Source organism: Salvelinus alpinus, chromosome 1 (genome assembly GCF_045679555.1).
Source record: "Salvelinus alpinus chromosome 1, SLU_Salpinus.1, whole genome shotgun sequence".
Lineage (NCBI taxonomy): Eukaryota > Metazoa > Chordata > Actinopteri > Salmoniformes > Salmonidae > Salvelinus > Salvelinus alpinus.
The window spans coordinates 30003686-30026987 of NC_092086.1; the positions used below are offsets into that span (position 1 = coordinate 30003686).

Below are 23302 nucleotides of genomic sequence, written 5' to 3' on the forward strand. Positions count from 1 at the left end.
GTCATGGTGTTTGTCTGTATATGGTGATGGTGTGTGTCTGTGAGTGGTCATGGTGTGTTTCTGTGAGTGGTCATGGTGTGTGACTGTGCATGGTCATGGTGTGTGTCTGTGAGTGGGCGTGGTGTGTGTCTGTGCATGGTCATGGTGTGTGGCTGTGCATGGTCATGGTGTGTGTCTGTGAGTGGTCATGGTGTGTTTCTGTGAGTGGTCATGGTGTGTGTCTGTGAGTGATCATGGTGTGTCTCTGTGAGTGGTCATGGTGTGTGTCTGTGAGTGGGCATGGTGTGTGTCTGTGAGTGGGCATGGTGTGTGTCTGTGAGTGGTCATGGTGTGTGTCTGTGAGTGGTCATGGTGTGTGTCTGTGAGGGGTCATGGTGTGTGTCTGTGAGTGGTCATGGTGTGTGTCTGTGAGTGGTCATGGTGAGTGGCTGTGAGTGGTCATGGTGTGTGTCTGTGCATGGTCATGGTGTGTGTCTGTGCATGGTCATGGTGTGTGACTGTGAGTGGTCATGGTGTGTGTCTGTGAGTGGTCATGGTGTGTGTCTGTGAGTGGTCATGGTGTGTGTCTGTGAGTGGTTATGGTGTGTGTCTGTGAGTGGTCATGGTGTGTGACTGAGTGGTCATGGTGTGTGACTGTGAGTGGTCATGGTGTGTGTCTGTGAGTGGTGTGTGTCTGTGCATGGTCATGGTGTGTGTCTGTGAGTGGGCATGGTGTGTGTCTGTGACTGGACATGGTATGTGTCTGTGACTGGACATGGTGTGTGTCTGTGAGTGGTAATGGTGTGTGTCTGTGAGTGGTCATGGTGTGTGTCTGTGAGGGGTCATGGTGTGTGTCTGTGAGTGGTCATAGTGTGTGTCTGTGAGTGGTCATGGTGTGTGTCTGTGAGTGGTCATGGTGTGTGCACTTGAATGCCACATACAACATTCAGTCTCATCTTTTTCTGTCTCACTTCTAAACGAGTGGGTGGAGTCAGAACAGGGGGATGCTGGGATGAATAAGAACACTGGTCTAATATATTCATGATGGCCTGCTAATTGCCCCAGCCAACTCATCAGAATGCACATTTATTTCATTGGCTAGCCTCTCCCTCACTAAGATCAGTGGGATTACAAATCAGTCTGTGGGCTTCAGGGCCCATATTCATAAAACATCTTTAGTAGGAGTGCTGATCTAGGATCAGGTCCCCCTTGTCCATGTGATCTAATTCATAAAAGTCCAAATTGATCCTAGATCAGCACTCCAAGTCTGAGAGGCTTTATGAATATGGGCCCAGGCCTCCGAGTCAAGTAGAAGTGGTTCTTTCTCCAGCCTTTCAATGTGGAGCATATCAAATCAAGTTGGATATGGATTTATCCATTGGGGCGGCAGGTATCCTAGTGGTTACAGCATTGGGCCAGTAACCGAAAGGTTGCTAGATCGAATCCCTGAGCTGACAAGGTGAAACTCTGTCATTCTGCCCCTAAACAAGGCAGTTAACCCACTGTTCCTAGGCTGTCATTGTAAATAAGAATTCGTTCTTAGCTGACTTTCCTAGTTAAATAAAGGTAAAAAAAAAAAAAAAAAAAGATAACTGTAGGGTAAAGGCTGTGTGTGGTGGTGATCTCTCTACATACATCCTCCCTTTCAATTCTCTTTTTCTTTTTATCTTGAATACCTCTGTGATAGGAGAGTTTATATCGTATACCTCTGTGTTAGGAGAGTTTATATCGTATACCTCTGTGATAGGAGAGTTTATATCGTATACCTCTGTGTTAAGAGAGTTTATATCGTATACTTCTGTGATAGGAGAGTTTATATCGTATACCTCTGTGTTAGGAGAGTTTATATCGTATACCTCTGTGTCAGGAGAGTTTATATCGTATACCTTTGTGATAGGAGAGTTTATATCGTATACCTCTGTGATAGGAGAGTTTATATCGTATACCTCTGTGTTAGGAGAGTTTATATCGTATACCTCTGTGTTAGGAGAGTTTATATCGTATACCTCTGTGTTAGGAGAGTTTATATCATATACCTCTGTGTTAGGAGAGTTTATATTGTATACCTCTGTGTTAGGAGAGTTTATATCGTATACCTTTGTGATAGGAGAGTTTATATCGTATACCTCTGTGATAGGAGAGTTTATATCGTATACCTCTGTGATAGGAGAGTTTATTTTGTATACCTCTGTGTTAGGAGAGTTTATATCGTATACCTCTGTGATAGGAGAGTTTATATCGTATACCTCTGTGATAGGAGAGTTTATATCGTATACCTCTGTGTTAGGAGAGTTTATATCGTATACCTCTGTGATAGGAGAGTTTATATCGTATACCTCTGTGATAGGAGAGTTTATATCGTATACCTCTGTGTTAGGAGAGTTTATATCGTATACCTCTGTGATAGGAGAGTTTATATTGTATACCTTTGTGATAGGAGAGTTTCAATAATGTATTATCTTGGTTGGGCTTGCTATCGGATGCCTATTGCTTCATGTTACACAATGGGTTTACTCATAACTAATCCCCCTTCTGGTTTGAAGGACATGTCAAGGACATCCATAGTACACCAAGGTCTTACTCTGTTACATATCTGCATCTCAAATGACAATCTATTCCCTATGTAGTGCACTACTTTTGACCAGAGCCCTGCACTGCATAGGTAATAGGGTGCCATTTGAGATGCAGACAACAGGTGTTTTCATCCGCGTTCACCTGCTGCATCTTCTTTTTGTGAGAGTTGGTGTGTCAGGGAGAAAGGGATGATTGCCTACAGCTCCTTGGCTATAGATTTGAATTCCCTACAGTATGAAGGACTGATATTCAGACAACCAGAGAAAGGAGAGAAGGGGGAGCAAGATAGAAAGGAAATAAGATATAGGGAGATATTGTGTGTGTCTGTCTGCATGTCTGATCCAGTCCTTTAAACAGGGACTGTTGCTTCTTTTTCCTCTCACCACTGAACCTCATTTCCTGGTGGGGGACACATTCACATTACCATTCCACAACATTTACATGATGTCATATAATAAAAATGATCCTGTCTGTCCTGGGTCGTGTTCATTAGGACATAACGGAAAGCAGTATAAAACGTTTTGCTATAGACAAAAGAAAATCAAAGTTTCTTATTGGACATTTCCAGGTAATCCCTCCCTGTTTCAGCTGATTTTCTTGTGTTTGGTGCAAAATGAACACGACCCTGACTTCATTCCTGAGACTAAAGTATGTATTTGCTGAATTTTAAATTCATCCCATCAATGCCTCAATTTCCCAAGGCTTACTTCCTCTACTCTCAAAGACATCATCACTCAGTTCAGTTTTTCATCCTCCCAGTCTACTTATCATGCAAAGGTTGGTAGATGAATACACATTGATGTCAGTAATGGATGGATTTTTGTCTCGATTATTCAACTATTTCAAGGAGGTTATTACTGCACCAGCTCTGTCTCTGTCTCTCCTGTTTCTTTCTCCCTGCTAAATGAGCTAAATGTATCCTCCGGGCGAAAGCACCTGTCACCTGACGAGGTCTAATGGCTTTAATGTGCAAAGGAGTAAAGCATTCATAACCGTTAAAAGCCTCGCTTTCCCCCTTCAAACAATGTGATTCTCTTTATGATTGGCAGCTCTGGCCGATCAGTATCATGCAATGCTCGCTCACTCAACTTACCCAAACATCAGAGCTCCACCTAGTGGCTGCTGTGGGAATGACCGTTCATTAAGCTTCACTCCTAAGATCATTGATATCTACATAGATAAGGTGTTGCTGAAATACAACGTCCTCATCATGGGTGTCCCTACATCTGAGACTTGGAGAACAGTTGATTATGTTCTCTCTCTCTCTAAAATGACATGCCCATCTTTTTCCCCCTCAGATCTTTGACAGCGAGCCCAAAGGGGAGGAGGAGATAGAGGTGTGCTTAGTGGATATCGCCTACGACGAGATCCCAGAGCGCTACTACAAGGAGTCTGAGGTGAGGAGGTCAAAGGTTAGAAGTCAAGGGTTAGGAATCCCAAGTCACTGTTTCAGCAGCAGTGGACTTCGACAGTCACAATTCTCCATCGTTTTCCAGTACAAGTGTGTACTTGTACACTCACCGGCATGGATTTAAAACCATATGATTGGTCTAAGCATTGGCTGGCGTGAGTTTCCACCATTGTTAAACCCATGTTAGAAAGTGTGGAAGTGTACTTTTTGGAAGGAGTGGGGGGGTGAACTCTGGGTGCTAGCAACCTGGTCATTTCACAAAGTCAGAAAAAGTGTAAGAGGGTGATAACATAATATCTAAGTGAATACGGTCTTAGAAAAACTGCACTATCTAGAACCTAAAAGGGTTCTTTGGCTGACCCCATAGGAGAACCCTTTGAAGAACCCTTTTTTGGTTCCAGGTTGAACCCTTCTACCTGGAACCAAAAAGGGTTCTACCTAGAACCAAAAAGGGTTATTTTATGGGGACAGCCGAAGAACCCGTTTGGAACCCTTTTTTCTAAGAGTGTATACAAATCCCCTATACAAATCTCATATCTCATTTGCTCATTTCTCCTCTCAGCCCTGAGGGTCAGCTAGCTGCTAGTTTCATCAGAGATAGAGACCTCTAGCTGGTCATATCTCCCCTCTCAGCCCTGAGGGTCAGCTAGCTGCTAGTTTCATCAGAGAGAGAGACCTCTAGCTGGTCATATCTCCCCTCTTAGCCCTGAGGGTCAGCTAGCTGCTAGTTTCATCAGAGAGAGAGACCTCTAGCTGGTCATATCTCCCCTCTCACCCCTGAGGGTCAGCTAGCTGCTAGTTTCATCAGAGAGAGAGAGACCTCTAGCTGGTCATATCTCCCCTCTCAGCCCTGAGGGTCAGCTAGCTGCTAGTTTCATCAGAGAGAGAGACCTCTAGCTGGTCATATCTCCCCTCTCAGCCCCGAGGGTCAGCTAGCTGCTAGTTTCATCAGAGAGAGAGGCCTCTAGCTGGTCATATCTCCCCTCTTAGCCCTGAGGGTCAGCTAGCTGCTAGTTTCATCAGAGAGAGAGACCTCTAGCTGGTCATATCTCCCCTCTCAGCCCTGAGGGTCAGCTAGCGGCTAGTTTCATCAGAGAGAGAGACCTCTAGCTGGTCATATCTCCCCTCTCAGCCCTGAGGGTCAGCTAGCTGCTAGTTTCATCAGAGAGAGAGGCCTCTAGCTGGTCATATCTCCCCTCTCAGCCCTGTGGGTCAGCTAGCTGCTAGTTTCATCAGAGAGAGAGACCTCTAGCTGGTCATATCTCCCCTCTCAGCCCTGAGGGTCAGCTAGCGGCTAGTTTCATCAGAGAGAGAGGCCTCTAGCTGGTCATATCTCCCCTCTCAGCCCTGAGGGTCAGCTAGCTGCTAGTTTCATCAGAGAGAGAGGCCTCTAGCTGGTCATATCTCCCCTCTGAGCCCTGAGGGTCAGCTAGCTGCTAGTTTCATCAGAGAGAGAGACCTCTAGCTGGTCATATCTCCCCTCTCAGCCCTGAGGGTCAGCTAGCTGCTAGTTTCATCAGAGATAGAGACCTCTAGCTGGTCATATCTCCCCTCTCAGCCCTGAGGGTCAGCTAGCTGCTAGTTTCATCAGAGAGAGAGACCTCTAGCTGGTCATATCTCCCCTCCCAGCCCTGAGGGTCAGCTAGCTGCTAGTTTCATCAGAGAGAGAGAGACCTCTAGCTGGTCATATCTCCCCTCCCAGCCATGAGGGTCAGCTAGCTGCTGGTTTCATCAGAGAGAGAGACCTCTAGCTGGTCATATCTCCCCTCTCAGCCCTGAGGGTCAGCTAGCTGCTAGTTTCATCAGAGAGAGAGACCTCTAGCTGGTCATATCTCCCCTCTCAGCCCTGAGGGTCAGCTAGCTGCTGGTTTCATCAGAGAGAGAGGCCTCTAGCTGGTCATATCTCCCCTCTCAGCCCTGAGGGTCAGCTAGTTTCTAGTTTCATCAGAGAGAGAGGCCTCTAGCTGGTCATATCTCCCCTCTCAGCCCTGAGGGTCAGCTAGTTTCTAGTTTCATCAGAGAGAGAAGCCTCTAGCTGGTCATATCTCCCCTCTTAGCCCTGAGGGTCAGCTAGCTGCTGGTTTCATCAGAGAGAGATACCTCTAGCTGGTCATGGCTGCCATTAACCATGTTCACCGCTGTATCCCTGCTCTCCTTCACGTTCCATTCTTCGCTCTTCACAAGCCTCAGGGAGGGTTGATGTAGGGGTGGATGGAGGGAAGGGGGTGGAGGGATGGAGGAATACATGGTGTTATCTTCCTCAAACAGCCTCTTACAGCTTCTCACTCCTCTGATCACCAACTGGCTATCTGCCTCTCCATACGTGTGTGTGTGTGTATGTGTGTGGTGGAGGGGGATTATACCATGTCTTATTAGAGTCAGGGGGACAGCAATGGATCTGTCTTTTATGTTTGACCAGAGGACAGGAATTGATGCCCTAGACACCAGATGCTTTTTCCTGGAATACAATATGTCAACCAGCCTATTTAAGTATATTTTATTTGATCCGAGCCATTTTTAGATCCCTGATACCTGCTGTGTTCAGGAGAGCATAGACTTAGTCTTACTGTATGTGTTGCAAACTGCAGTAGCGTGTCACCTGGCATTGTTCAAATGTATGTACAAAGAGATGATTGTGACAGATGGTCATACTATTACATTAAGCTAGGGCTGAAAAATTCTGGTAAATTTCCCCAAATTTTCCAGAAATCCTGGTTGGAATATTCCTGGAATCGGGAGGGAATAAACAAATAAATTGGAATATTCCAACCAGGATTTACAGAAACCTGGGAATTTTGGGAAAGTTGATGGAATTTTGCAACCCAAATTCACATTATACCAGAACAATGATATCCAGTTGAAGTCGGAAGTTTACATACACCTTAGCCAAATACATTTAAACTCAGTTTTTCACAATTGCTGACATTTAATCCTAATAAAAATTCCCTGTCTTAGGTAAGTTAGGATCATCAATTTATTTTAAGAATGTGAAATGTAAGAATAATAGTAGAGTGATTTATTTCAGATTTGATTTATTTCATCACATTCACAGTGGGTCTTTAGTTTACATACACTCAATTAGTATTTGGTAGCATTGCCTTTAAATTGTTTAACTTGGGTCAAATGTTTCAGGTAGCCTTCCACAAGCTTCCCACAATAAGTTGGGTGAATTATGGCCCATTCCTCCAGACAGAGCTGGTGTAACTGAGTCAGGTTTGTAGGCCTCCTTGCCCGCACACGCTTTTTCAGTTCTGCTCACAAATTTTCTATTGGATTGAGGTCAGGGCTTTGTGATGGCCACTCCAATACCTTGACTTTGTTGTCCTTGAGCCATTTTGCCACAACTTTCGAAGTATACTTGGGGTCATTGTCCATTTGGAAGACACATTTGCGACCAAGCTTTAATTTCCTGACTGATGTCTTGAGATGTTGCTTCAATATATCCATATAACTTTCCTTTCTCATGATGACATCTATTTTGTGAAGTGCATCAGTCCCTCCTGCAGCAAAGCACCCCCACAACATGATGCTGCCACTGCCATGCTTCACGGTTTGGATGGTGTTCTTCGGCTTGCAAGCCTCCCCCTTTTTCCTCCAAACATAACGATGGTCATTATGGCCAAACAGTTCTTTTTTTGTTTCATCAGACCAGAGGACATTTCTCCAAAAAGTACTATCTTTGTACCCATGTGCAGTTGCAAACCGTAGTTTGGCTTTTTTATGGTGGTTTTGGAGCAGTGGCTTCTCCCTTGCTGAGCGGCCTTTCAGGTTATGTCGATATAGGACTTGTTGTACTGTGTATATAGATACTTTTGTACCTGTTTCCTCCAGCATCTTCACAAGGTCCTTTGCTGTTGTTCTGGGATTGATTTGCACTTTTGGCACCAAAGTGCGTTCATCTCTAGGAGACAGAACGCGTCTCCTTCCTGAGCGGTATGGCGGCTGCGTGGTCCCATTGTGTTTATACTTGCGTACTATTGTTTGTTCAGATGAATGTGGTACCTTCATGCATTTGGAAATTGCTCCCAAGGATGAACCAGACTTGTGGAGGTCTACAACTTTTTTCTGAGGTCTTTGCTGATTTTTTTTGATTTTCCCATGATGTCAAGCAAAGAGGCACTGAGTTTGAAGGTAGGCCTTTAAATACATTCACAGGTACACCCCCAATTGACTCAAATTATGTCAATTAGCCTATCAGAAGCTTTTAAAGCCATGACATAATTTTCTGGAATTTTCCAAGCTGTTTAAAGGCACAGTCAACTTAGTGTTCATAAACTTCTGACCCACTGGAATTGTGATACAGTGAATTATAAGTGAAATAATCTGTCTGTAAACAATTGTTGGAAAAATGAATTGTGTCATGCACAAAGTAGATGTCCTAACCGACTTGCCAAAACTATAGATTGTTAACAAGAAATTTGTGGAGTGGTTGAAAAACGAGTTTTAATTACTCCAACCTAAGTGTATGTAAACTTCCGACTTCAACTGTATAACTTGGTAATGTGCTCAAAGCACAGAAGTTTTTCCTGCCCATATAAAAAAAATACTCTCGGTTCTAGGTTGTGGCTAGACGGTATGCAGTTACTGACGAAAGTGACGCATAAATCAAAATCTAAATTTGTTGGTGGTTTGGGGTAGAATTGTAGCATTTCAACTAACCCTAAACCTAACCATTGTCCTAACCTTAACCTAATGCTCCTAACCTGCTAGGTTAATTGTCCTATCCTGCTGTGTAAATTCTCCTAACCTGCTATGTTATTATCCTATCCTGCTCCATAAATTCTCCTAACCGGCTAGGTTAATTGTCCTATCCTGCTCCGTAAGTTCTCCTAACATATCTGGATTAATTATTGTATCCTGCTGCGTAAGTTCTCCTAACCTGCTAGGTTAATTATCATATCCTGCTGCGTAAGTTCTCCTAACCTGCTAGGTTAATTATCGTATCCTGCTGCGTAAGTTCTCCTAACCTGCTAGGTTAATTATCGTATCCTGCTGCGTAAGTTCTCCTAACCTGCTAGGTTAATTATTGTATCCTGCTGCGTAAGTTCTCCTAACCTGCTAGGTTAATTATCGTATCCTGCTGCGTAAATTCTCCTAACCTGCTAGGTTAATTGTCCTATCCTGCTGCGTAAGTTCTCCTAACCTGCTAGGTTAATTATCGTATCCTGCTGCGTAAGTTCTCCTAACCTGCTAGGTTATTATCCTACCCTGCTCCGTAAGTTCTCCTAACCTGCTAGGTTAATTATCGTATCCTGCTGTATATGTTCTCCTAATCTGCTAGGTTACTACCCTGCTCCGTAAGTTCTACCTAACCTGCTAGGTTATTATCATATCCTGCTCCGTAAGTTCTCCTAACCTGCTAGGTTAATTATCGTATCCTGCTGCGTACGTTCTCCTAACCTGCTAGGTTAATTATCATATCCTGCTGCGTAAGTTCTCCTAACCTGCTAGGTTATTATCCTACCCTGCTCCGTAAGTTCTCCTAACCTGCTAGGTTATTATCCTACCCTGCTCCGTAAGTTCTCCTAACCTGCTAGGTTATTATCCTACCCTGCTGCGTAAGTTCTCCTAACCTGCTAGGTTATTATCCTACCCTGCTCCGTAAGTTCTCCTAACCTGCTAGGTTATTATCCTATCCTGCTCCGTAAGTTCTCCTAACCTGCTAGGTTATTATCCTACCCTGCTCCGTAAGTTCTCCTAACCTGCTAGGTTATTATCCTACCCTGCTCCGTAAGTTCTCCTAACCTGCTAGGTTAATTATCGTATCCTGCTGGTTCTCCTAACCTGCTAGGTTAATTAACCTATCCTGCTGCGTAAATTCTCCTAAACTGCTACATTAAGTCAATTCTGTTCGTAACTGTATACCATCTAGTCCTTACTTGTCACGCCCTGACCTTAGTTATCTATGTTTTCTGTATTATTTTGGTTAGGTCAGGGTGTGACGAGGGTGGGTATGCTTGTTTTGTATTGTCTAGGGTTTTTTGTATGTCTCGGGGTATTGGTAAGTCTAGGTACATGTAAGTCTATGGTGACCTGAATTGGTTCCCAATCAGAGGCAGCTGTTTATCATTGTATCTGATTGGGGATCATATTTAGGTTGCCATTTTCCCTTTTGGTTTTGTGGGTTCTTGTCTATGTGTAGTTGCCTGTTCAGCACTCATTTGTACAGCGTCACGGTCCGTTTTGTTATTTTGTTAGTTTTGTTCAGTGTTCATTCTTATAATAAAGAATTTGACTCAACCTAACCAAACTGTATAACGCGTCTCATCTGCAATCACGTAAAGTGCCTCCAGGTTTCTCCTCCTGTGCACAGCGTGTGTGTGTGTGTGTGTGTGTGTGTGTGTGTGTGTGTGTGTGTGTGTGTGTGTGTGTGTGTGTGTGTGTGCGCGTGTGCGTGCGATGCATCCCTTCTCACCATCCCAACACTGAGACACCTGACCTTGCTAATGAGCATTACAGTATAATGAGTCCCCAGGGAAGTGTGATTAATTCATGCGTAATGGGTACTGTTTGTAACGAGAAACCCCCCCAGCGGGCTGCTCCAGGCTGGGCTCTCCATTTGACTTGTACCCACCTGGTACCGACCATCCATTCTGCTGGACTGCTGGACAAAGAAAACATGGTTCATTCATACTTGTCAGGATGTTTACTGCAAAACTCATTGGGTCAGGAATTAAATTGCATTCCTGTGTAGAGACATAACAAGGAGGTGAGACAGTGGCACTATGCTCATGAGCTATGTGAAAGTTATATTCTTCAATGTCACTATGTCAAAAGAAGTCCAACATTGGATGTACCAATCCCGGACTGTAGCTTTAATACTGTTCATACTGTGTTTCCATGGTTCCCTGTAGGACTTGCGGTACTTTAAATCAGAGAAGACAGACCGGGGTGTTCTGCAGGAGGGCTGGATCGACAACCAGGAACCCATCATGTGCTCCTACAAACTGGTGACAGTCAAGTTCGAGGTGTGGGGTCTTCAGACACGGGTGGAGCAGTTTGTACACAAGGTCAGTCCAGTTATGTCCACCCACCATTTCTGTATTCACACACACACACACACACACACACACACACACACACACACACACACACACACACACACACACACACACACACACACACACACACACACACACACACACACACACACACACACATCCATTTCCTCTCCCTTCAATTCAATTTAGCCCCCTCCACCCCTGTTCCCCCTCTGAGCTGTCCCTCTCCTTGCTTGAGGGTCTCTTTCCCTAACATCACACACACACACCATTACTCATACAGGGACACACATGGCTAACATTAACTGGTGGAGGAGTGGAAGAAAGACAGAGAACAACTCTTAAAGTTCATCCTCTCTGACTCACCTGTATTCTCACTAAGTCTTCTAGCTTCCTTTCCTCTCTGACTCACCTGTCCTCTCACTAAGCCTTCTAACTTCCTTTCCTCTCTGACTCACCTGTCCTCTCACTAAGTCTTCTAACATCCTGTCCTCTCTGACTCACCTGTCCTCTCTGACTCACCTGTCCTCTCTGAGACACCTGTCCTCTCACTAAGTCTTCTAGCTTCCTTCCCTCTCTGACTCACCTGTCCTCTCACTAAGTCTTCTAGCTTCCTTTCCTCTCTGACCCACCTGTCCTCTCACTAAGTCTTCTAGCTTCCTTTTCTCTCTGACTCACCTGTCCTCTCTGACATACCTGTCCTCTCACTAAGTCTGCTAGCTTCATTTTCTCTCTGACTCACCTGTCCTCTCACTAAGTCTTCTAGCTTCCTTTTCTCTCTGACTCACCTGTCCTCTCTGACTCACCTGTCCTCTCACTAAGTCTTCTAACTTCCTTTTCTCTCTGACTCACCTGTCCTCTCACTAAGTCTTCTAACTTCCTTTCCTCTCTGACTCACCTGTCCTCTCACTAAGTCTTCTAGCTTCCTTTCCTCTCTGACTCACCTGTCCTCTCACTAAGTCTTCTAGCTTCCTTCCTCTCTGACTCACCTGTCCTCTCACTAAGTCTTCTAGCTTCCTTTCCTCTCTGACTCACCTGTCCTCTCACTAAGTCTTCTAGCTTCCTTTTCTCTCTGACCCACCTGTCCTCTCTGACCCACCTGTCCTCTCACTAAGTCTTCTAGCTTCCTTTTCTCTCTGACTCACCTGTCCTCTCACTAAGTCTTCTAGCTTCCTTTTCTCTCTGACTCACCTGTCCTCTCTGACTCACCTTTCCTCTCTGACTCACCTGTCCTCTCACTAAGTCTTCTAGCTTCCTTCCCTCTCTGACTCACCTGTCCTCTCACTAAGTCTTCTAGCTTCCTTTCCTCTCTGACTCACCTGTCCTCTCACTAAGTCTTCTAACTTCCTTTCCTCTCTGACTCACCTGTCCTCTCACTAAGTCTTCTAGCTTCCTTCCCTCTCTGACTCACCTGTCCTCTCACTAAGTCTTCTAGCTTCCGTTCCTCTCTGACTCACCTGTCCTCTCACTAAGTCTTCTAACATCCTGTCCTCTCTGACTCACCTGTCCTCTCTGACTCACCTTTCCTCTCTGATACACCTGTCCTCTCACTAAGTCTTCTAGCTTCCTTCCCTCTCTGACTCACCTGTCCTCTCACTAAGTCTTCTAGCTTCCTTTCCTCTCTGACTCACCTGTCCTCTCACTAAGTCTTCTAGCTTCCTTTCCTCTCTGACACCACCTGTCCTCTCACTAAGTCTTCTAGCTTCCTTTCCTCTCTGACTCACCTGTCCTCTCACTAAGTCTTCTAGCTTCCTTCCTCTCTGACTCACCTGTCCTCTCACTAAGTCTTCTAGCTTCCTTTCCTCTCTGACTCACCTGTCCTCTCACTAAGTCTTCTAACTTCCTTTCCTCTCTGACCCACCTGTCCTCTCACTAAGTCTTCTAGCTTCCTTCCCTCTCTGACTCACCTGTCCTCTCACTAAGTCTTCTAGCTTCCGTTCCTCTCTGACTCACCTGTCCTCTCACTAAGTCTTCTAACATCCTGTCCTCTCTGACTCATCTGTCCTCTCTGACTCACCTTTCCTCTCTGATTCACCTGTCCTCTCACTAAGTCTTCTAGCTTCCTTCCCTCTCTGACTCACCTGTCCTCTCACTAAGTCTTCTAGCTTCCTTTCCTCTCTGACTTACCTGTCCTCTCACTAAGTCTTCTAACTTCCTTTCCTCTCTGACTCACCTGTCCTCTCACTAAGTCTTCTAACTTCCTTTTCTCTCTGACTCACCTGTCCTCTCACTAAGTCTTCTAACTTCCTTTCCTCTCTGACTCACCTGTCCTCTCACTAAGTCTTCTAGCTTCCTTTCCTCTCTGACTCACCTGTCCTCTCACTAAGTCTTCTAGCTTCCTTTCCTCTCTGACACTACCTGTCCTCTCACTAAGTCTTCTAGCTTCCTTTCCTCTCTGACTCACCTGTCCTCTCACTAAGTCTTCTAGCTTCCTTCCTCTCTGACTCACCTGTCCTCTCACTAAGTCTTCTAGCTTCCTTTCCTCTCTGACTCACCTGTCCTCTCACTAAGTCTTCTAACTTCCTGTCCTCTCTGACTCACCTGTCCTCTCTGACTCACATGTCCTCTCACTAAGTCTTCTAGCTTCCTTTCCTCTCTGACTCACCTGTCCTCTCACTAAGTCTTCTAACATCCTGTCCTCTCTGACTCACCTGTCCTCTCTGACTCACCTTTTCTCTCTGACACACCTGTCCTCTCACTAAGTCTTCTAGCTTCCTTCCCTCTCTGACTGACCTGTCCTCTCACTAAGTCTTCTAGCTTCCTTTCCTCTCTGACTCACCTCTCCTCTCACTAAGTCTTCTAACTTCCTTTCCTCTCTGACTCACCTGTCCTATCACTAAGTCTTCTAGCTTCCTTCCCTCTCTGACTCACCTGTCCTCTCACTAAGTCTTCTAACTTCCTTTTCTCTCTGACTCACCTGTCCTCTCACTAAGTCTTCTAACTTCCTTTCCTCTCTGACTCACCTGTCCTCTCACTAAGTCTTCTAGCTTCCTTTCCTCTCTGACACACCTGTCCTCTCACTAAGTCTTCTAGCTTCCTTCCTCTCTGACTCACCTGTCCTCTCACTAAGTCTTCTAGCTTCCTTTCCTCTCTGACTCACCTGTCCTCTCACTAAGTCTTCTAACTTCCTGTCCTCTCTGACTCACCTGTCCTCTCACTAAGTCTTCTAGCTTCCTTTCCTCTCTGACTCACCTGTCCTCTCACTAAGTCTTCTAACATCCTGTCCTCTCTGACTCACCTGTCCTCTCTGACTCACCTTTCCTCTCTGACTCACCTGTCCTCTCACTAAGTCTTCTAGCTTCCTTCCCTCTCTGACTCACCTGTCCTCTCACTAAGTCTTCTAGCTTCCTTTCCTCTCTGACTCACCTGTCCTCTCACTAAGTCTTCTAACTTCCTTTCCTCTCTGACTCACCTGTCCTCTCACTAAGTCTTCTAGCTTCCTTCCCTCTCTGACTCACCTGTCCTCTCACTAAGTCTTCTAGCTTCCTTTCCTCTCTGACTCACCTGTCCTCTCACTAAGTCTTCTAACATCCTGTCCTCTCTGACTCACCTGTCCTCTCTGACTCACCTTTCCTCTCTGACTCACCTGTCCTCTCACTAAGTCTTCTAGCTTCCTTTCCTCTCTGACCCACCTGTCCTCTCACTAAGACTTCTAACTTCCTTTTCTCTCTGACTCACCTGTCCTCTCACTAAGTCTTCTAGCTTCCTTCCCTCTCTGACTCACCTGTCCTCTCACTAAGTCTTCTAACTTCATTTTCTCTCTGACTCACCTGTCCTCTCACTAAGTCTTCTAACTTCCTTTCCTCTCTGACTCACCTGTCCTCTCACTAAGTCTTCTAGCTTCCTTTCCTCTCTGACTCACCTGTCCTCTCACTAAGTCTTCTAGCTTCCTTTCCTCTCTGACACCACCTGTCCTCTCACTAAGTCTTCTAGCTTCCTTCCTCTCTGACTCACCTGTCCTCTCACTAAGTCTTCTAGCTTCCTTTCCTCTCTGACTCACCTGTCCTCTCACTAAGTCTTCTAACATCCTGTCCTCTCTGACTCACCTGTCCTCTCTGACTCACCTTTCCTCTCTGACTCACCTGTCCTCTCACTAAGTCTTCTAGCTTCCTTCCCTCTCTGACTCACCTGTCCTCTCACTAAGTCTTCTAGCTTCCTTTCCTCTCTGACTCACCTGTCCTCTCACTAAGTCTTCTAACTTCCTTTCCTCTCTGACTCACCTGTCCTCTCACTAAGTCTTCTAGCTTCCTTCCCTCTCTGACTCACCTGTCCTCTCACTAAGTCTTCTAGCTTCCTTTCCTCTCTGACTCACCTGTCCTCTCACTAAGTCTTCTAACATCCTGTCCTCTCTGACTCACCTGTCCTCTCTGACTCACCTTTCCTCTCTGACTCACCTGTCCTCTCACTAAGTCTTCTAGCTTCCTTTCCTCTCTGACCCACCTGTCCTCTCACTAAGACTTCTAACTTCCTTTTCTCTCTGACTCACCTGTCCTCTCACTAAGTCTTCTAGCTTCCTTCCCTCTCTGACTCACCTGTCCTCTCACTAAGTCTTCTAACTTCATTTTCTCTCTGACTCACCTGTCCTCTCACTAAGTCTTCTAACTTCCTTTCCTCTCTGACTCACCTGTCCTCTCACTAAGTCTTCTAGCTTCCTTTCCTCTCTGACTCACCTGTCCTCTCACTAAGTCTTCTAGCTTCCTTTCCTCTCTGACACCACCTGTCCTCTCACTAAGTCTTCTAGCTTCCTTCCTCTCTGACTCACCTGTCCTCTCACTAAGTCTTCTAGCTTCCTTTCCTCTCTGACTCACCTGTCCTCTCACTAAGTCTTCTAACATCCTTTCCTCTCTGACTCACCTGTCCTCTCACTAAGTCTTCTGGCTTCCTTCCCTCTCTGACTCACCTGTCCTCTCACTAAGTCTTCTAGCTTCCTTTCCTCTCTGACACACCTGTCCTCTCACTAAGTCTTCTAACCTCCTTTCCTGTCCACCCTTCTTTTTTTCTTGCTCTCTCTTTCTCTCTCCCTCACTTTTCTCTCTCCCTCCCTCCCTTTCTTTATTTATTTATTTATTTCTCACTCTCCCTCTTTACCTTCCTTATCCTTCTCTCTCCATCCTCAGGTTATCCGTGACGTCCTGCTCCTAGGACACAGACAAGCCTTTGCCTGGGTGGATGAGTGGATTGGTGAGTTTGCGTCTTGTCTCTGTCCCAGTTAGTTCACATGTACACTCAGATGTGAGCTAGCTTGTTTATACTGTGTGTATATATATACATTATTATTATTACATTTAAAAATATATATATTTCATAGTATTGTATTTTATTGAGTAAGGAGATGGAGAGGGAGGGAGATGCAGACTAGTGCTGGGGCCAGGATTCTTACCCACACACTGAGTGGTGGCATGTATGTGCTGCAGTGGCCCAGTTACCTGCTAGACCAGCCTCTGGCACATAACTACTATCTACTTCTATGTGACCATGATCTTCGCTCTGCCTAATGTAGGACCTAGGCCACGGCACCAAGCACTGCTACTATCTATTATCTGTATATTTGAGTTTGTGTTCATTTGTCTGTTTCCTGAAAGCTATCTCAAAATATCACTAACGCATCTATACAAGCATTGATTTGTGTTAATAACCATTATTTTGTATGATGTTTTTAGTCTGAGAATGTATTGTCTAAACGTGTCTTCACTGTTTCATTGATTTGCTTCACTGTTTCAACATGAGCAAAAGGCTTATAACATGGATCTGTGTGGCCAGGATGGTCAAACACAAGGTACACTGCAACAAGACTTGAGTTCAATACTACAGTATTTAAAATACCTTAAGCGTTTGCTTTAACCTGCCTGGAGGGCCAGGTGGGTGGGGTTTGTATTTCCAATACATTTTTTATTGGTTCCAATGCAACAGGCAAGCTCAATCAACCACAGCTTCACTATTTCAAATCATTTCGAACAGTATTTGAATACACATCTGACTGAAACTACACTTCTCTCCCTGCTGTTACATTTGTTAGCAGCCTTTTTTTAGGAAAAAAGACAATTGATAGGCCAGACCACTCTTTCGTACATTTAGAATTATGTACTTAACTCTGTACGTTTTTTTTGAAAAGCTGACGCATCACGATTGTCATGGAGAAGGAACATAAACATTCTTAATAATAACAATAATGATTCAATGTATTTATAAATGTTATTTTTAATCCCAGGCCCCAGTCCCCGTCAATGTAAATATGAATTTGTTCTTAACTGGCTTGCCTAGTTAAATAAAGGTTAATAAAAAAATATATATAAAGCCCATTTCTCACAACCAATACGCTTTCTCACTGACCTTCATCAGAGAAACTCCCACTTGAGATGTATCCACTGCAAGAGAATCTTTGCTAAGATACATTTTTGTTTCTATTTTACCATTTTAATTTAAATCAATCACAGTAAGGTACTTAATCGTTACCCCAAAATGATTTGATATTGAGATAAAAATGGCTGCATTGGACCTTTAACATACAGTGGGGAGAACAAGTATTTGATACACTGCCGATTTTGCAAGTTTTCCTACTTACAAAGCATGTAGAGGTCTGTAATTTTTATCATAGGTACACTTCAACTGTGAGAGACGGAATCTAAAACAAAAATCCAGAAAATCACATTGTATGATTTTTAAGTAAATAATTTGCATTTTATTGCATGACATAAGTATTTGATACATCAGAAAAGCAGAACTTAATATTTGGTACAGAAACCTTTGTGTGCAATTACAGAGATCATACGTTTCCTGTAGTTCTTGACCAGGTTTGCACACACTGCAGCAGGGATTTTGGCCCACTCCTCCATACAGACCTTCTCCAGATCCTTCAGGTTTCGGGGCTGTCGCTGGGCAATACGGACTTTCAGCTCCCTCCAAAGATTCTCTATTGGGTTCAGGTCTGGAGACTGGCTAGGCCACTCCAGGACCTTGAGATGCTTCTTACGGAGCCACTCCTTAGTTGCCCTGGCTGTGTGTTTCGGGTCGTTGTCATGCTGGAAGAACCAGCCACGACCCATCTTCAATGCTCTTACTGAGGGAAGGAGGTTGTTGGCCAAGATCTCGCGATACATGGCCCCATCCATCCTCCCCTCAATACGGTGCAGTCGTCCTGTCCCCTTTGCAGAAAAGCATCCCCAAAGAATGATGTTTCCACCTCCATGCTTCACGGTTGGGATGGTGTTCTTGGGGTTGTACTCATCCTTCTTCTTCCTCCAAACACGGCGAGTGGAGTTTAGACCAAAAAGCTCTATTTTTGTCTGATCAGACCACATGACCTTCTCCCATTCCTCCTCTGGATCATCCAGATGGTCATTGGCAAACTTCAGACGGGCCTGGACATGCGCTGGCTTGAGCAGGGGGACCTTGCGTGCGCTGCAGGATTTTAATCCATGACGGCATGGTGTGTTACTAATGGTTTTCTTTGAGACTGTGGTCCCAGCTCTCTTCAGGTCATTGACCAGGTCCTGCCGTGTAGTTCTGGGCTGATCCCTCACCTTCCTCATGATCATTGATGCCCTACGAGGTGAGATCTTGCATGGAGTCCCAGACCGAGGGTGATTGACCGTCATCTTGAACTTCTTCCATTTTCTAATATTTGCGCCAACAGTTGTTGCCTTCTCACCAAGCTGCTTGCCTATTGTCCTGTAGCCCATCCCAGCCTTGTGCAGGTCTACAATTTTATCCCTGATGTCCTTACACAGCTCTCTGGTCTTGGCCATTGTGGAGAGGTTGGAGTCTGTTTGATTGAGTGTGTGGACAGGTGTCTTTTATACAGGTAATGAGTTCAAACAGGTGGAGTTAATACAGGTAATGAGTGGAGAACAGGAGGGCTTCTTAAAGAAAAACTAACAGGTCTGTGAGAGCCGGAATTCTTACTGGTTGGTAGGTGATCAAATACTTATGTCATGCAATAAAATGCTAATTAATTACTTAAAAATCATACAATGTGATTTTCTGGATTTTTGTTTTAGATTCCGTCTCTCACAGTTTAAGTGTACCTATGATAAAAAATTACAGACCTCTACATGCTTTGTAAGTAGGAAAACCTGCAAAATCGGCAGTGTATCAAATACTTGTTCTCCCCACTGTATATCCATACCTGCCCATGACTTACTCTATATCACCAAGGGGCTGGTTTCAATTGAAAGTGCATTTTATTCCAGGACGATACTTAATTCACTATAGAAACTGGCTCTCAGGGGAATGAAACAGTTTAGGGAACAGAAAAACCTTGTTTGAACGGGTTTCTAACTTTATCATGCTGGTCAGAAAACTGGAGCAGAACAAAAAAATGGTGGTTCTGTTCGGAAACAAAACAATTGGAAAATTGCCGGCCCTGTTTGTTGGTTTTTACTCTCATTGCACAGTCACTTCCCTGTAACATAGCTCTGCAATGGAAAGGCAGCACTCTACATGTAGAATCAGACAATACTGGGCAGTTTCACCTGAATTTAATGTTGTTCTGGCTACTTTGACCATGTTATCACTGCTTTTTGGCCCTTCAAGCGTTTGTCACTAATGGTTAACTACCCGCAGACTACGCCAACTTCCCCAGCTCTTTATGGTTGTGACCACCTGACCTCTTGCCGACCCTTCCCACAAGGCCTTGCTCCTCCTGCACCAAGTGTCCCAGCTAGCTAACAGGTGGCGTGGTGGTGGTCTGGAACATCTCCACAGATATAACTTGGGATGATGTGCAGGAGTACGAGAAACACATGAATGAGAAAAACAACATTAGAGTTGGCCATGTCCAACAAGCACAGCATACCACATCATAAACTCACCTGCCACCCACCGCCATCACTGGACGTGGTAGAGAGCCTTGAGACAGCCAGCCGTATGTCTTCACTCTTCCTTCACTGTTTCTCTGTCTGCTGGTGACTCATCTCCCTCTTCCTCTCTGACTCATTTCATGTCATCCATTCAAACACATTCAAACGTTCATGCATTGTCATTGACTGCATCAAACTTAATGCTTTGTTTGTCCTACCGGAACAGCACAGAACACGTGTACAGACCCAAACACACACACACACACACACACACACACACACACACACACACACACACACACACACACACACACACACACACACACACACACACACACATACACAAGCGCACAAGCACACACACACACACCAAAGCACACACACACACACAGGTGAGCAAGTCACTGTTAGCATTTCACTGTTAGTCTACACATGTTGTTTACAAAGCATGTTATGAATTTGATTTGATTTGACACACACACACGCACACACGCACACACACACACACACACACACACACACACACACACACACACACACACACACACACACACACACACACACACACACACACACACACACACACACACACACACACACAAGCACAGACACACACACACAAGCACAGACACACACAGACACTTGTGAGCAAGGATGATGACTGTGTTACTGTATCTCCTTTGGAACACACAACTGATGATGAATGCAGATTTGTGTTCAGAGCAGGGAACATCTTTTCATGTATTGCTTGTATTCATCTCCAAGAGCCTTTGAAATGTAAGCTCTTTTAAATCAGATACGTATTTACTGTATAATGTAATTGTGTTATTACACTACAATGCTAAGACATATAGTAGATGTCATGGGATTGAATATATATCCCTCTCTCTCCCCTCCTGAAGAAATGACCATGGACGAGGTGAGAGAGTACGAGCGGGCCACCCAGGAGGCCACCAACCGTAAGATCGGACCCTTCCCCCCATCCATCTCCATCACCGAGACCCCCCTGGCCTCGGTGGCCCGCAACGGGCCCTCCAGCGCCCCCTCCACCCCCCTCTCCACGGAGCCTCCAGAGTACCTCTCCGTGCCCAAGGACCGACCCAGGAAGAAGTCAGCCCCAGAGACCTTGACCCTCCCCGACCCCAATCGCAGGGACTCAGGCTTCAGGCTGGCTAGCATCTTCTCCTGGGGCTCAACCCCTAGCCCCCAGCCTGAATGAGAGGGGAACCCATAGGTGTGGTATACACCTATCTACATTCAGGGGGTGGCTATGTACATCTATTTTTTCCCCTAGACAACTTATGTAAAAGGGAGTGTTGTTCACAGACCTCCTGTAACTTGGTGGTGTGGTAAACGCCTCTCCACAGACAGTTGCTGGTATCACCCTGAAGCCAACCACTGTCACCAACTAACTGTGTCTTGGTCTGCCTTTGCAGAGAGATAGTCAGTCTGATCACCAGGCAACACATGGAGAGGAGTCTCAAGGCACACACCAAATACATGTACGCGCAAACACACACACACACACACACACACACACACACACACACACACACACACACACACACACACACACACACACACACACACACACACTGAGTGTCTTTTAAAAACCTCTTGAACCTCTCCATTGGTCCCATCAAAACACAGCAACCAGCACCATCTACCAGCCAGAAAGCTCATGTGGAGGTCAATTATATCTGATTTAATTTAGTTCACATTCCTCTGAATACTTTGTGCTTCTCTTCAGTGTCTCAGTCCTCTTTCATCTCAGTTGATATTGTATCTCAGGGTTTGTTACCTAGATACACAGAGATCTGATAAATAGACTCTTGAATCAGCACAGTCAATCTTTCTGCATATGGATATAAATGTGTGGGATGATCAAACTCATTTCCTCCTTCTTTCTCATTGCAGTCAAGCCCTCTTATTGGTTGGAAATTGACGCCATGTAATTGCAGATGTAACTATGTGTTGGTTGTTATTCATGGTTTGTTGTAGATCGCTGTGAACAGTTAGAGTAAAACGGTGGATTTCAGGAGAGTGTTATTTTATCCTGTGTTTTGTTTTGTAAATATGTATATTTAAGAGTTATCTATTGTAAAAATGCTGAATTCATTGATGTCTTTCAATGCTATGGAATTGCTGTAATCTCTGTATTGGAGAGAGAAAAAGAGGTCTGTGTAGAGCTCTGAAGTGGAGGCGTTCTCTTTCTGAATTCTGTTGGTATAGTTTTGTTGACCATGGTGTCCTTTAAGACATATATAAATGCATGGTTTGAATATCCAGCCTCTGCTTGTCTTTTAAACTGGGGAGAAAATGTACCTTTGAAATGGCAGTCTTCTATACGGTATGGAGCTTTTCCTTTGTTTGTTACAGACTACGGCAGGACAAAACATGTCTGATCAATGTTGGGATTTGGCTTTTAGGGATGATTTAAGTCATGAATTTGCAATCATGTTGTTGTTGTGTTTTATATCAAATCAATAAATTAAATATTGCTCAAACATCTGGTGTCATTCATATAAACGAAATGACAATAAATGGGGGAATTATGATATCTGTAGTTAATCAGTTTTTTGTTGAGTTTATTAAACTGAAATGACAAATGGGTTAGGTTAGTAGGGTCTGGCCTACTAGTCTGCAACTTGTCACTTGCAGTCACTGGATGCTTATTGTACGTTGGGGTAGGGTCCTTGCTATAGCTTTTTTACAACCAAACCTACGTTGTTTATATAAATAGCATGTTGTGGAAGGGTCCAGACACTTTTTTACAACCAAACCTACATTGTTTATGTAAATAGCATGTTGTGGAAGGGTCCAGACACTTTTTTACAACCAAACCTACATTGTTTATGTAAATAGCATGTTGTGGAAGGGTCCAGACACTTTTTTACAACCAAACCTACATTGTTTATGTAAATAGCATGTTGTGGAAGGGTCCAGACACTTTTTTACAATCAAACCTACATTGTTTATGTAAATAGCATGTTGTGGAAGGGTCCAGACACTTTTTTACAACCAAACCTACATTGTTTACAACATGAACAAAGGCGCCAAAAACACTTTTATAAATGCAAAGCTCTAAGTATAGTGATGCAAGTCTTTGCATGTTGTACACATTAAATTGTGTTATTTCTAACTTCCGCAATGTTATATTCCATTTTGTTGAGACTCGAGTGATACCTCTCCGTTCGTTCTACATGTAACTGTCAAACTAAAAGAAACGGAAGTTCCAGACACTTGTAGAATCTATGCCAAGGCGCAGTGAAGCTGTTCTGGCTCGTGGGGCCCAACGCCCTATTAAGATACTTTATGTTGGTGTTTATTTTATTTCGTCAGTTACCTGTAGCAGCAGGCTACACAGAGAATGGAACAGCTGGATTGGGGAAGCAGCTCGAGTCGCAATAAATGGAATATAAAGTCCGGAATGACACAATGTCATGCTGTACTGACAGCGTTTTTGTTTCTAAAAGGACGTATCTGGGTGTTTTTGGAGCATTTGTTCATGTTTGTTCAGTGCCACCGTACTGCACAAC

At 44.5% G+C, this 23302-nt stretch overlaps 1 protein-coding gene across 1 annotated transcript in view; it reads left to right on the plus strand.

Moving 5' to 3' along the window:
* Positions 1-22270, plus strand: part of pitpnc1a (phosphatidylinositol transfer protein cytoplasmic 1a) — a 120987-nt gene extending 98717 nt beyond the window's left edge. Inside the window, exons 6-9 of the mRNA XM_071395843.1 lie at positions 3852-3950; positions 10819-10974; positions 16083-16146; positions 20666-22270. Coding sequence (XP_071251944.1) covers positions 3852-3950; positions 10819-10974; positions 16083-16146; positions 20666-20982 — 636 coding nt within the window. The 3' untranslated portion in view covers positions 20983-22270. The remainder of the gene's footprint in view (positions 1-3851; positions 3951-10818; positions 10975-16082; positions 16147-20665) is intronic.
* The last annotated feature ends 1032 nt before the right edge of the window (positions 22271-23302 follow it).